The 13,963-nt window shown below is 39.7% G+C and overlaps 2 protein-coding genes across 2 annotated transcripts in view; one reads left to right on the forward strand and one right to left on the reverse strand.

Annotated features, from left to right (window-relative positions):
• Window positions 1–412: 412 nt before the first annotated feature.
• tmem121b (transmembrane protein 121B) lies at window positions 413–5,835 on the forward strand. Its single transcript, XM_063058023.1, has one exon. It carries the CDS (start codon window positions 1,341–1,343, stop codon window positions 2,490–2,492), a length of 1,152 nt encoding a protein of 383 aa, XP_062914093.1. The 5' UTR covers window positions 413–1,340; the 3' UTR covers window positions 2,493–5,835.
• A 4,698-nt stretch (window positions 5,836–10,533) lies between these two features.
• Window positions 10,534–13,963, reverse strand: part of LOC134351625 (interleukin-17 receptor A-like) — a 64,132-nt gene continuing 60,702 nt past the window's right edge. The window contains exon 13 of the mRNA XM_063058024.1: window positions 10,534–13,537. Within this exon, the coding sequence (XP_062914094.1) occupies window positions 12,138–13,537 (1,400 nt within the window). The 3' untranslated portion in view covers window positions 10,534–12,137. The remainder of the gene's footprint in view (window positions 13,538–13,963) is intronic.

The raw sequence follows: 13,963 nt of genomic DNA on the forward strand, positions 1-13,963 counted from the left end.
CTGGCTTTGGAGGCAGTGCAGAGGAGGTTCACCAGGTTGACCCCAGAGATGAGGGGGTTAGACTACAAGGAGAGATTGAGTCGCCTGGGACTGTACTCGGTGGAATTCAGAAGAATGAGAGGAGATCTTATAGAAACATATAAAATTATGAAAGGGATAGAGAAGATTGAGGCAGGAAAGTTGTTTCCATCGGTAGATGAGACTAGAACCAGAGAACATACCTTCAAGGTTCGTGGGAGTAGATTTAGGATAGAGATGAGAAGGAACTGCTTTTCCCAGAGAGTGGTGAATCTGTGGAATTCTCTGCCCAGTGAAGCAGTGGAGGCTACCTCAGTAAGTATATTTAAGACAAGATTGGATAGAGTTTTGCAGAGTAGGATAATTAAGGCTTATCGGGGAAAGGCAGGTAAGTGGAGATGAGTCCATGGCCAGATCAGCCATGATTTTATTGACTGGCACGGAGGCTCGACGAACCGGATGGCCCCCTCCAGCTATTTCTTATGTTCCTTTGACCACAAGAGAATGTCTAATTTTCACATTGCATCTTAGTTACGACGTATTTGAAACTGCAGATCGTATTATTTACTTTCGAAAAAGTTGTTTTAAATACTCCTTTTATAAATACAATAGCGGAGAATCCAAACAAGAAAGCCATTAGTCCTTCACAAATGTCACACAGAGTTTTTTTCCAGTGGTTATACGGGGGGTTGCATTCCCGGTTGAATAAACTGAACCCCATGGCATAGGAGAAAATAACAAAAGTGAAGCCAATATTTTCAACGTATTTGTTTGACTACTCAGATGTATTTCGTTATGGAGTTTGCACAAGAAGCAGTGTGCAGTAGTAAGTACTGTACATTGGTAAGGATGCTTACCACTAGTCTCAAAACCATGAGGGCAAACGTATCAAAACGACTAGCAGTTGACGGAAATAAAAACAAAATATTACAAATACTCAGCAGGTCAAGCAGAAAGTGAGGTGAGAGAGACGGAGTTCACGTTGCACGTGGCCTTTCATTAGAACTGGGTAACCTACCGAATATTCCCAACATTTTCTATTTTGTTTCGAATTTCCTGCATTTGCGTTTGGTCCTGCCATGGTTGACCGAAGCTCGGCATTTGTTCGGGAGACAGTGTAACACTGTAAGTGCGCTCTACTTTCCTAGACAGTAATGTAGTTAATGTATTGGAGTGTTTTAAACCTGGATACGGTGTTTACCCCTACAGGGTGAACCAGGAGCAGTCCCTCTCCTGCAAATCCATCCCTGTACTTGGGATCCGCCCGCCTCTGCCTGATCAGTACCGAGCCGCCCGCGAGGAAAGCCTTTCAAGGGGAGACAATGAGCGCTGCGGCCGGCGGTGAGGGCTCTCGCTCGGCCGCCGGAGCAGCCCCAATAGCGGAGGGTAATCTCCGGGCGGGAGAAAACGAGTCCCTTTTCATCAGGAACAGTTCGTTCAGGAGGAACTCCCAGACCTCGACCGCCAGCCTCGGCCGAGAGGTCGGCGCCGCTTCCAACATCAAAGCGCGTCCAGCCTTCATCATCACTTCAGGGGAGCTGGTGCACAACCCGTCCGACTGCACCAGCAGCTCGGCGCCGCCCGCCGCAAGCCGGACGCTGCTCTACAAGGGCCTCTGCCTCCTGCTCCTGCTCTGCCAGGGTGGGCTTTTCGATTTCTACCTGATTATTTTCACCGACCTGTACTGGTGCTCCTGGATCGCCACCGACCTCGTGGTGCTGGCCGGCTGGCTCATCTTCTTCATCAAGCACGCCAGGCGGGGGGCGGCGCGGGAGAAGGCAGCCCCGGGACAGTTCGCCTTCGCCTACCTAGCCTGGCTCATTTATGTCATCGCCTGCACGCCCAAGATGGTGCTCATCCTGGAGACATCTATCCTCGACCTCATTGAGCTCAAAGTTCCTCTGGGCACCACCGGCTTTAAAATCGTGGTTATGTCATCGGTGCCCTTGCTCTACACGCTGCTGAACTCGGTGACCGAAGACCTGAGCTGCCACAGTAGCCACCGGGCCCAGAACTATTACAGCCGCACCTGCCTCGACCTCCTGGACAGCTTCACTCTGATGGAGCTGGTGCTGGCGGGTCAGATCCCCAACGTGTACCTCAAGTACACAGTCACCACGGTCTACTTCGTTTCCTTTTCCATCCCGGTTCTCTGGCTCTATGAACTCAATTCATTGCAGCTGGACTACAAATGCGTCGTGTTCCGCTTCCTGTCCAGCTATGCGGTGAATGCCCCTCTCTTGGTGGTCAGGTGCTTTTTGGTCTTTATTTATGACCAACAAGTTTCAGTATTTCTGTTCAAGAATGTCTTTTGGTTGTGTTGTGATTGTGCCGAGGTGCTGGAGAGATGTTGCGTCCTGAGACGTGTCCACAGATACTCGAGCCCACCCATGCAGTTCACACATTGCATCTCGGAGAATGAGATGTGCGCCCACGGATACGTGAACACATTGGCCGTAGCTGCCCAATCCTAACAGCAACAGTATCTCATCAAGCCCAGCCTGTGGGATTTTTAAAAATTATTTTGTAAATTATTTTGTACCTGTATTAACGGATGCTTTTTGAGTGTTTGCGTATCAGTTTCTATTGGTCTTGTATTCGCTTCTGCACAGGTTGTATGTGAGAAACGCATTACTGTATCTGAATCAGTTCTACGCTCCGCCAGACTGATTCCTTTTTTTAAACTTTCGCTTGAATTCTAATTGGTTCTTTGCATCACGAACCACGGGGCTTTAAAACCTGAATTGTACAGAAGACGTCAAATAACCGTAGGCAACTTCCGAAGTGCTCCACTTCTAAACTTCAGTTTTAAACCACTCCCAGCAATTCAACATGATGAAGCAGATACCAAGATTCAAGGTTTATCTAGACATAATTTAATTTATATTCTAATCCACTGCAGATAAATTCTGACAGGTTACTGCTTACACAGTATTTATTTTAGGCATTTTTGAATGGATCTGCTACCATAGAACAATGAACGTCGGTTACAAATAGGCCCCGTAATTACAGGGATAAAGAGAAACATGTTGTCTATTAGCTCCACTGTGCTTGTTCTAGAAATTAATTATCTAGTTAGAACAGACACCAATCATTTGCACTGATAAGACCTGAAATAATAGTTTATCTAGTAAATACATTTAAGAGCACTTACCACTGGAAAGAATACTGACCCAGAATCAGATTTAATATCGTTGGCATATGTCTTGAAATTTGTTGTTTCAGGATAAATTTGACTGAAAAAGATGGGAGCAGGGAAACACATTATATTAATTAATTACCGATTTGTGGACCTGCATTAGGTTTGAAATATTAGGGTGCGATTACAACTGGATCAACTTCAGAGTATTAAAGTGGGAAGAATTCTTTTACTGGACAGAAAATGAAAATCAGGAAATTTTGATGTCAATTGCGACCGATTAAATACAGAAAAGTTCATTTCAAATTTATAATTATATAATTTTAGATTTTCCCCTATGAGCACTAAGAAAAAAAACAGAAAAAAGCCTTATAGAACTTGGAACCTTATTTTAAATAACCTAATTGTAATTAGCATCAGTGATTGTAGTGTTTTTGTATTGAAGTCAGAATAATATGTTCAGAAGGAAGTCTATTTATATTTGTACAGTGTTTTGCAATTAGTATTGAATGTTCATAAATTTGTGCTTTGTCCTTTTAAGGATGTAAATAAATTTGTTTTCATTTGTTTGTGTAATTAACTTGGTTTAAAGAATTTGATAATTGGGATTTTGTAAAACAAACCCACTGAATTTAAGGGTCACCAGCATCATAGATAGGAAACTGACTTAAAAGATTTTTAAAAAAGCAGCCAGTTGAGGTAAATGGCTGTTTTTCAGTCTGTAGCATGAAAGGTAGTAGTGTTATACAGGGGTCTTTTTTAAAATTAATTGTGTGCAGGATTTCTAGATTTCCTAATAACAGGAAGCTTTGTAGAATGGAAGGTGGTAATAGAGCACAAGATATTGATAGTGTGGCTGAATGGGCAGACAGCTAGTAAACAAAATTTAATTCAGAAAACTATAATGCAGCACAAAGGTTTCTCCTTTACATTTGTGCACTGAAAATGATTAATTAATCTCAAATTTTGTTATATAATGTATTTTGATAGAAAGGATGAAACTATATAGAATAATTGACACACCCATCGGGAACAAAGAAACCTAGATTAAATGTGCACAACACTGAAAGTGAAAGGGTATGATATTATGAGAGATTACTGAAGTGTGTGGATCTCAGGATTTAAAATTAGCAACAGCAATTTAAAAACATCATGTCAACCATGTACACAAGATTAGTTAGGTTGCAGCTAGAATATTGCATCAAAACGTGGTTACCATCATGAACCTCTTTCACACAGATTGGGATAAACTGCACAATCACTAACAATTAGATGGAATGCATCTGCAAATTATTGGAATTCCAGATAAATAATTACTCAGGTCTTTACTGGCATCCCGTTGATTCTCTTCCACAAAACTTTAAATCTATGTTCCCTAGTCCTTGGACTATTTCTAATGAAACAGGCACAGGGACTTCCTTTGTACCTTTACAGTGACCTGACACTGATTTAAGGTGGTCAACTTGTTTTATTTAAAAAGCATAATGATCATAGGATAACTGTTCAGGAGTCCATACAGGTTTCTTTTTAAACAGTCTCTTGGTGCAGGTCAAAACACAGCCAGTGTTGTTGTGAAAGCAGCTGGAATAATACTAACTGTATTACAAATCTCAACTGGATAGTGAGAACAATTTCTACTGGATAGTGACCAGGGTTCAATCCCAACCTCTTTGTTGAGTCTCTGCAGAGTTTACACATTCTCCCTGTTACTGTGTGGATTTCTTCCCACATCCCAAGGCGGTGCTAATAGTTTAATTAGTTATTGTAAATTACCATTGGGCATGAGAGACAACAAGTTACAGGGAAATAATGGATTAAGGAAATGTCAAATTCTTATTTCCAACTCATTATCCAACCTTAAGGTCTCTAGACCAGTAACTTAACCACTGTGCCTAAACTACTTGCCTTGCAATTAGCCATGACTCCAATACAAGAGGCCCCAAGCAGCTGGCACTTGCATTTTGTTTCAAACAACTGATCTGTGTTTGACTCTGTTAACCCATCTTAAATCGTACCTATTTTTAATACTTTTGTCAACAAGTATAAATGACAGTTTAAAATGTTAATATTAAACTTGTCTCTACAACTTCTTACAAAAACAAGTTCCACATTTACACTGTTTTATGATCAACTGCTTTTTGATACCTTGAATATCCTGGCTGTATTTTTTTACCCGTTCCTCCAACTGAAAGAAATGGTTTCCCCTCTTAAATATTTAGTATATCAGTAATCATCTTCAAGACTACCTCATTATCAAAATATTCAAAGAATACAGGCCCAACCCTTATAGTATCTGAGCTACATCCCTTCCAAGGCCAACATATCTTCTAAGCCCCAGTGTTCAGAATTAACAACTGTAAACCCAATTTGAGCTTTCCAAGTGCTAGTTTATACCAATCCTCAGATAAACGATATTAACATTGGCTCTTTAATCTTTTTGTGCCAACTCTAGTTTTTAGTTTGTGTTGTATTTGGATTTATAAAATCTGATATCCCACAGATTCAAGATTTGCATAATATAGAAAATAAATTGTGATGTTTAAATATATTTATGCTGTACAATTTAAATTTTATTTATTTGCATCCTAAGTGCTGTATTAAATAATATGTTTAACTCGCAATATTACTAATTCTACTCTCGATAACCCATGAAACTGTTTAAACAATTATTCTGTAATGCTGTGAACAATCCAAGTAGATAAAACTATGTTATATCAAAGTAATGGAAACCATTTTCTTTTTTAAAATTAGAGCAGAGTCAATCAGAAAATATTAGTAATCTTATTTTCTCAGTGAGTACCTTCATAATATGATAGACTGCTCAGACCCAAGTAATAAGAATGACATTCAGCATGTTTACTTAGTTTTCAGAAGATGCTTCAGTTTTGATCTGATGCAGTTTCTTTCGGGGGATTTATGCAACATGCCAACTAGTTTTGGCATGGTTTAAGTTGTTATTTCTCAATTCCATTTTGGGTTCTCCTGACTCTGCTACAGAATTACTTAATACAAGTGTTGAACAGAGTAGGGTTTCAATGATGAGGAAGATAAGAATTAGGAAAATTCTACCAAATTCTAATTGATAGAATCTTAATCATTTGAAAATACTTTGGTTATAATAGAATGTTGGGGTGTTACCCATCAAAAAGCAATATGAAGGAGTTGCTGGAAATTTGGAACAAACATAGAACATGCTGAAAAAACTGTGGAGGGAGAAACAGTTTGTGGTTTAGGTCAATAACATGCGCTTGGAACTTTTGTTTGTTGAGGGTCAAAGGTTTGTAAACTATTTACTTACAATCTGGATTACATTCCTGCAGATAATTAGGTTTTAATAGAGAAAATAAAAATTATGACATTAGGTTACACAGCAATTAAGAATGCAGAATATTTGCATTCGCTTTGAATTTCAAAGTAAGATTGCATGCAGAGACCAATAGACAGGAAACAGGTAAGGAGAATGCATCCAGAAATTGAGGAAAGAGGAGGAATAACAGGAGAGAAAGGGAAAAGAAAGATCAGGGAGAAAAGACGGTTGGGAAATGGTAGTCAAATATTGAGGAGGCAGTGGGAGGATAGATATGGACTGAGATAGGCAATGGGTAAGTAATAAGGAAATTATGGGGATATTCAAGGGAGCAGGGGAGGGGGGATGGAATATGAAAGAAGAGGGAAGAGGTAGGTTGTGATCAAGTTTTTAACATGAAGAGGGGTGAGAAAGTGGTGAGTTAGTGGTATCAGTCTGTAGCTCCAATGAGGAGAGACAAATAGAAATAGAACGGAATAGTGCAAAGAACAGGCTTTTGTTGGGAGGGAGAGATTGAAGGCATCAGGTCATTAGCTGTGTTATATGTAAACTATTTTCAGGAACAGGTTGCCATGTTGAGTAATGCCTCAGTGCAAAAGTTTCCAACCTGGGGTCCACGGACCCATTGCTTTAATGGTATTGGTCCATGGCATGAAAAAGGTTGGGAACCCCTGCCTTAGTGGCCATAATGGAGACCTGCATGAAAGGTGAAGAGGAATGGGGAACTCACAGCCCTGGTTATAATATATTTAGGGATGATAAGGAAGGTGTGGATAACAATTGTTGGATACTGGGGTTTAGCACACAATATTGATCAGGATATTTTACCGTATAATCCAGTAATCAAAACATCATGTAGACTCTTCATCTATAGACATAGTAAGCATGGCTGGCCACAAAGCCAGTTCATCGCTGCAATCGGTTCAGGACCCTGTCAATTGCAAACCACAGCCTCAATTCAGCGCAGTCGAGTAAACCTTGTGGAGCAGTGAGCTGAACATTGGCCCATCCCTTGTCTCTGGCCCTGACACTCTGATTTTTTTTCCAGTCTGGGCTGGTGCTTAAATTGGACGAACATCGGTTTGTTCTTCACTCTTGGGCCCAGCTGTGCTGCCGCAATCCGGCTGCACCTTCGAGACTCCAGATCATGATATTTCACAGAACACTGCAAAAATGGCAGGTTATACAGATGGTTCAGAAGCACAACGCCAAAAGGGAAGTTGCAGGCTATTGATTGCAGTGAACATCGTCCATAAAAAGCAAGATTAATAAAGTAGTTAGTAGATTTATTTGCTGCCAGTGAAGTGTTGCTGTGTTCCAGCAGTGGCATCCTAAACAACCAGCCTAAAAGGCAGCATCCATCGTTCAGAATCCCCAACACCCAGGACACCCTCTTTTCTGATTACTACCAAAGCAGTGGTAGAGGAGCCTGAGGACACACACTCAAAGTTTTAGGAACAGTATCTTCCACTCTGCCATCAGCTTTCTGAATGGACAACCAACCAACTCATGAACTCTACCTCACTATTTTTGCTTTCTTTTTGCAGCACTTACTTAATTTAAATTTAATATATTTTTTTATTATAATTTATAGTTTTTATGTATTGCACTCTACTGCTGCTGCAAAACAACAACTTTCACAACATATGTCACTGATATTAAACCTGATTTTGATTCTGAATTAAAAACAGTACTGTACATCCTAGCCTGATGCAATGCCGCACCTCATATCCAACAAATTTCCTGCAGGAGTAGAGCTAATTTTCAAAACTACTAGGGAACTATTTAACCTTCAACATCGGCAAGACACACAGTTCTCTATCTATCTGGCCCTAATGCATCACACTGCCTTTCAATGTTAAAGGGTCCATGGCAAGACTAGTGTAAACATGGACCACTTCACAAATTTATGTTCAAATATTGATTGGAGCCACATGTCCTCAACAACCCCCAACAAATCCGATTAGCCCTAGCCTAATCACGGGACAATTTACAGTGCCCAATTAACCTACCCGGTACGTCTTTGGACTGTGGGAGGAAACCGGAGGAGCCGAAGAAAGCCCACACATTCCACAGGAAGGACATACAGAGACTCCCAATAGAACAGCACCAGAAATGAATTCTGAAACACCTCGAGCGGTAAGAGCGTTCCACCAGCCATTACACTATGCAGATCCATGATGAAGTCACCAAATTCACACTGAGCCAGAACACTATTTTCCTTCCTCATCTAAAGACCTTAGACCTGACATAACAATCATGCTCAACTAGACAGCAGTGATTCCTATTGCCCTATGTTCTTCCTACTTATGGCAGGCATCTCAAGCAACTTTTAAAATACCACCAATACTGTACCTGAAAATGTCCTTGACATTCACTGGACGGATACATGAACCAATGTCCGTTGTCCTCTCCCAGGTCAGCATGCCCAGCCTAATTCTCCTCAGCTACGTTGGCTAGGCCACATAGTTTGCATGCCTGTCTCTAAGCTACTGAAAAGAAAGTTGCCAAAGTGACAGAGAAAACAATTCAAGGATGTTCTCAAAGTCTCCTGGGAAAACACAACACCCACATTAACTCTTGAGGAAGCATTCAAAAGAAGGAGGTTCTGAAATCCATGCATTGGGGGCATAATAAGGCCTTGTATAAGGGGCAAGAAGAACGTAACATCTCACAAAGTGCACACTCATTTCAGCCATTTTGTCCTGCCTGTAGAAGAGTTTGCATTTCTCAGTTTGCTTTCATCATCTACTTCAGACCTTGCACAACCAGAGTGGAAGAAAGTCATCCCCTTTTCAGAAGAGTTGCATAAAAGGATAATTCCTACCATACTGAGAGATGTTATTCCAAGCGTCGTCAAGTAAAATCTGTTTGGCTACTGCAGTAGTTACTATAGCTACCCAAGGAGATAGAGGAGATACATTACCATTTTTCAGGAAAATGTAAAATACTATATGTTACTAACAAATCTGTATGACTCTCATTTAGACCAAATGATAGTGTAAAGCGAGATCAGGAGTTCCTGAAATGTATACAGGGCAACCGAAGGTTTCCAGTAGTACTGGAGCTTATTCTCAGGAATGAAGTGAAGTAAGGGGGACTGTGAAAATTGTTAAATTTAAAAGAATGGAATAAAACCTGAATTATAATTTGTGTCCTGCAGGTCCAATGTCTAAAATAGCAAAATATCCAGCAAAACCAACAAAGTGGAAAATTAGAATATTTGATATCAAAGCTTGCTGGATGCAAGAGGGAAGATTTGTAGGTACAATACATGTAAAGGAAGGTTAAATACTGGAATAAAGAGAAAATGCTGGACACGTTCAGTATTTTCACCCACTTCATCTTTAACTTGTGATGTTAACCTGATTTCTCTTTCCAATAGTTCTGTTGGAACTGCTGAATGTTTTCATAAGATTTTTTTTAATGTCAGATTTCTACTAGCTTCAGTTTCTTGAATTAGTTTCCATTTAGAGCAGAGGCATGTTGGTGATGAAGAAAGTCTACCCATAAAGGTCAAGGACTTCACTGAGAACCAAAGGAGTCAGTTGCCAGGAATCAGATACAAAACAGATAGTAAAACCAGAGGGCTGTTAAGATCTGGAAAGCACTATTTGAATGGGAGTGGCAAGGATGCTACGTAAAATCTGTTATTGGTCAGGGCTATTAACGGAGAAGTTGGAATGCAGAATTAAGTTAGACAGCACTTTCAAACATTTGGCATTTTGGTCTCAAACATTTGGTTGAATGGTCTCCTACTAACACAACAAAAATCAATATCATTCTAAAACTTCAGCATTAAAATTATTCTCAGTGATATATTGGTAGAGGCCCTATCTTGTAGAAGATAAGTTAAACAAGGTAATGGCAGCCTTCTTAGGTGGACTTTAAGATGAAATGCCTTGGTCAACTTTTATTGGTTCAGCCACACCACCTGGGAGCAAATATTTTTTACTTTTGGACCTGACTTCAGTGTCTGAAACATACAAGTTGTATCTATGAAAAAGAAGCATTTAAGTTACAAAAACATTTAGAGGTTAGAAGTTAGCAGTCAAGACTGGAGTCTCATTGATAAAATATTCATGTTTATACAATATACAAAGGTATTAATTACACAAGCAGAGCTTATACATATCACATATTCTTTAGAATTTCCATCTTAACACTCTTAAATGGTTCCCAATCAGGACTCTTCTTCACCTCTACTTTAAGACAACATTTGGCATTTGCTTTTTATGGCAAACATTATCAAGGTTCATCATTTTTGGCAATTAACTAGTCGATGCTAAAGTGTCCTATATTGCACTAATCCAAAACATAATAGTTTAGAAATCAACCCACAAAACATTTGAACATTTGAACATTTTAAGAACAGAAACTTGTACCTCTAAAATAATTCCTCAGGATCAGGATGACTTATCATAAACTGAAACACAGTCATGACTATTTCTGCGTAGTTTCATGTTATCCCAGAAATTCAACACAACATTTCTCAATGCAATTTCCACTTGTTTATCTGACACTAGTTTCACAGCAGACACACTTCTTGTGCAAACCTTCCCCACAGAGCATTACAGGATGAATTAGACAATACTGATTCCTGAATGACAATTACTGGGTAGTTCTGGGGCAATAAGATCTTCACTACTTTACTGGACTGTGACCTCACTAATATGAATTACCTTTCACCTTTCTGGCTTCTTGCCCACCAATCCCATTCTTCTTCCTGATTATTCATGCCTAACTATCCTCACAACCCAACAGATTCCTCAAATCCCAAGTTCCCTTTCTTCCACTACTCAGATGGAAGTCCCAATTTTTAATCACCAGGTTTCTCCCTCATCCCCAACTGAAACCTTCCTTTGGATTGCTAATTTTCCATTGCAAGAATGTGCAACACCCAATCAAGAGTTCCGATCCATGATGGAGGCTTGTCTGTAACTGAAGCAGTGCTTCATGTAATGATCATGTAGTGCACCACACCTTCACACATTTGTCTTCATTTGGTGCAACTGGATAGTAAGTCTTCACAATAAAGGTAAACAAGCACAAAATCAAGATTGTGACCATATACTCTTGTTGTAGCCTTGTTTCAGTCTCCTGAGTGCTGCTATTCTTTGAGGTGACAAACTTTCCATACTGTTTTATGACGAGTAGTGGCGGCAGATTTCTCTATCCCCTATAAATTATTCATGTAGCATAATCTGGAGGTGTTTCTATCCTAATTTAGGACAACATTGGAGATTGCAATTTGAAAAAAAATTAAACTACGTTTTGTGTCTATTCATGATTAATGCTCTGAAACTTGTTTAAATTTCAGTTCAACAAGTTTTATAATTGAGGAAAGAGCAAGTCCTATTGCAATTATATCTACATTTAATTTTTTTTCAAACTTGTGCAAATCTTGAGTAGAGAGTCCATTTTACCCTAAGGTACCCTTCACATAAACCCAAACAGGCATCCAAGACCTTAAAATTATTCTGCTCTCATATGAGAATTTCCAATCTACCTAAAACTTTGGTTTTAAAATAGATTTTGTGTGTTTGCTCAGCCATGGGTGTACACACAAAGCTTAAGCATCAAGTCTGACATACCTAAAATCGATGTCAATATCACTGCATTGAGTTCAGAAAGCATCTGTAAGTCCTCATCATTGAGCAGTGTGCTCACTTCCTACTCAGTCACCCCTATGCTTTCATTAAGTAAAGCCATCTGCAGCATTTTCAATTCATTTAATGCATCAGAAGACGTGTTCACATTTCCTAATGGAATTTCATCAACCGACTGTTGGGAACTATACCCCTGGTCTGAATCTGTATTTTCTCCTTTCTCTAGGAGAAAGTGAGATTGCGGATATCCAGCAGCCTCACTAGCTGAGTCTACAGATGACATCAAACCCTGGAAGAAGAGCATTTTCTGAAGGTCTTCAAGTTTCCTCCTTACATCATCAGAAATACCCGACTTCTGTTCACTACCAGAATCTGTCATCGCCTCATTTACTGTGATGTTGCTTTCACAAGCATATTGAGGAACAGTTCTGATATCATTCTGCATTATACAATCTCTTTCCAGTGATCCTTCTGCCTTTTGAGAAGACTCAAAATCAGAGGAGTTTAAAAGAGTTTGGTGACAGCCCAATATGGATGTACAAAACAACGGCTCTAAGGTGTGTGTTGCGTTCCCAACTTGTGCTTCATTGATGTCTATCCCAATCACATTTTGTGACAAGCCCATGCCTTGACCAGCGTACTCATTTCCTACAGGATACTGTACAAATGTCTCCTCATTTGATTTGGCCATGCATACTTCATTCACAGTACAAGGCACATCAGAAGGCTTATACTGCAAGATATTTTGTTGAATTGCTGAAAAATCTACAGATGATTCTTCTTCCATCCCTGCTTCCTCTGGGGATGTGATGCATTCTTTTTCAAACCAATCTGGCTGTTTCATTTGTAACAACTTAAACTTCTCAATTGCCTTTTTCAGTACTTCACCAGATGGGTGTGTATGATAATCATTCTGTGTTATTCCTGCCACATGAAAGGTCTTTCCAGGCTCATATTTTTCCAAATCCTGCACTCTGAAGTGTATTTCCTCAAACTGCTTCATTAGTTTGTACTTCACAACAACATTAAAGGGATCAGGTATATCATCCTCACTGCTGATGTCATCAAAATATGCAACAATGTATTTCCCAAATGAAGCTGGCCGTTTAAAATCTGGCAAAATCAGGTACATGGCTGGAGTAAACATGTCACGCATTGGTGAACGTTCTTCACTTTTCAGTAATATCTCTCTCTGTTTCGTAGACAGCATAGCATCCCACTTTGCCCTTGTTCCACGGGAGCACAGAATGATAATCTTGTCCGACTCGTGTTTTTGTAATGTAAGCCAATTGATGTGCCCGATTTTAGCAGCCTCGTTACTTTGTAAACAATCTAAAGTCACTTTGGTGCCACAGACAGTCATCAGGAAGTGTGCAAATGCCAGAACAACATTGTGGTAGAGGCTATGATCCAACGAATAAATGATCAGAACTTTCTTTTGCATTTGTGGGAATTCTTGATGTACTGGAAAGAAAAGTTTCAAAGTTTAATCCAAACAAATCCAGTGAGTTAAGTTTAAAAAAAACACCAGTAAGCAAACTCATTGCAATTTGAGAAACAGATAGGGTAGAGGGCAAGAAGGAAAATTTATTATTCTAAAAACTAGAGTTACTTCCTTCCTGATTTGGTTTGTCATTTTATTTCTAATCACTAGATCTCACTCTTACTTGCAAGTTCACAGCTGTTGTTGATTACTTAATTTTTTTGTGTTGTTAGGCAATTAACTTTCAACATCAGCTCCACACATCAAAGTTGCTGGTGAACGCAGCAGGCCAGGCACCATCTCCAGGAAGAGGTACAGTCGATGTTTCAGTCCGAGACCCTTCGTCAGGACTAACTGATAGAAGAGCTAGTAAGGACTAACTGAGATGATCTCATACTAGCTCTTCT

Source organism: Mobula hypostoma, chromosome 9 (assembly GCF_963921235.1).
Source record: "Mobula hypostoma chromosome 9, sMobHyp1.1, whole genome shotgun sequence".
In the NCBI taxonomy this organism is placed as follows: domain Eukaryota; kingdom Metazoa; phylum Chordata; class Chondrichthyes; order Myliobatiformes; family Myliobatidae; genus Mobula; species Mobula hypostoma.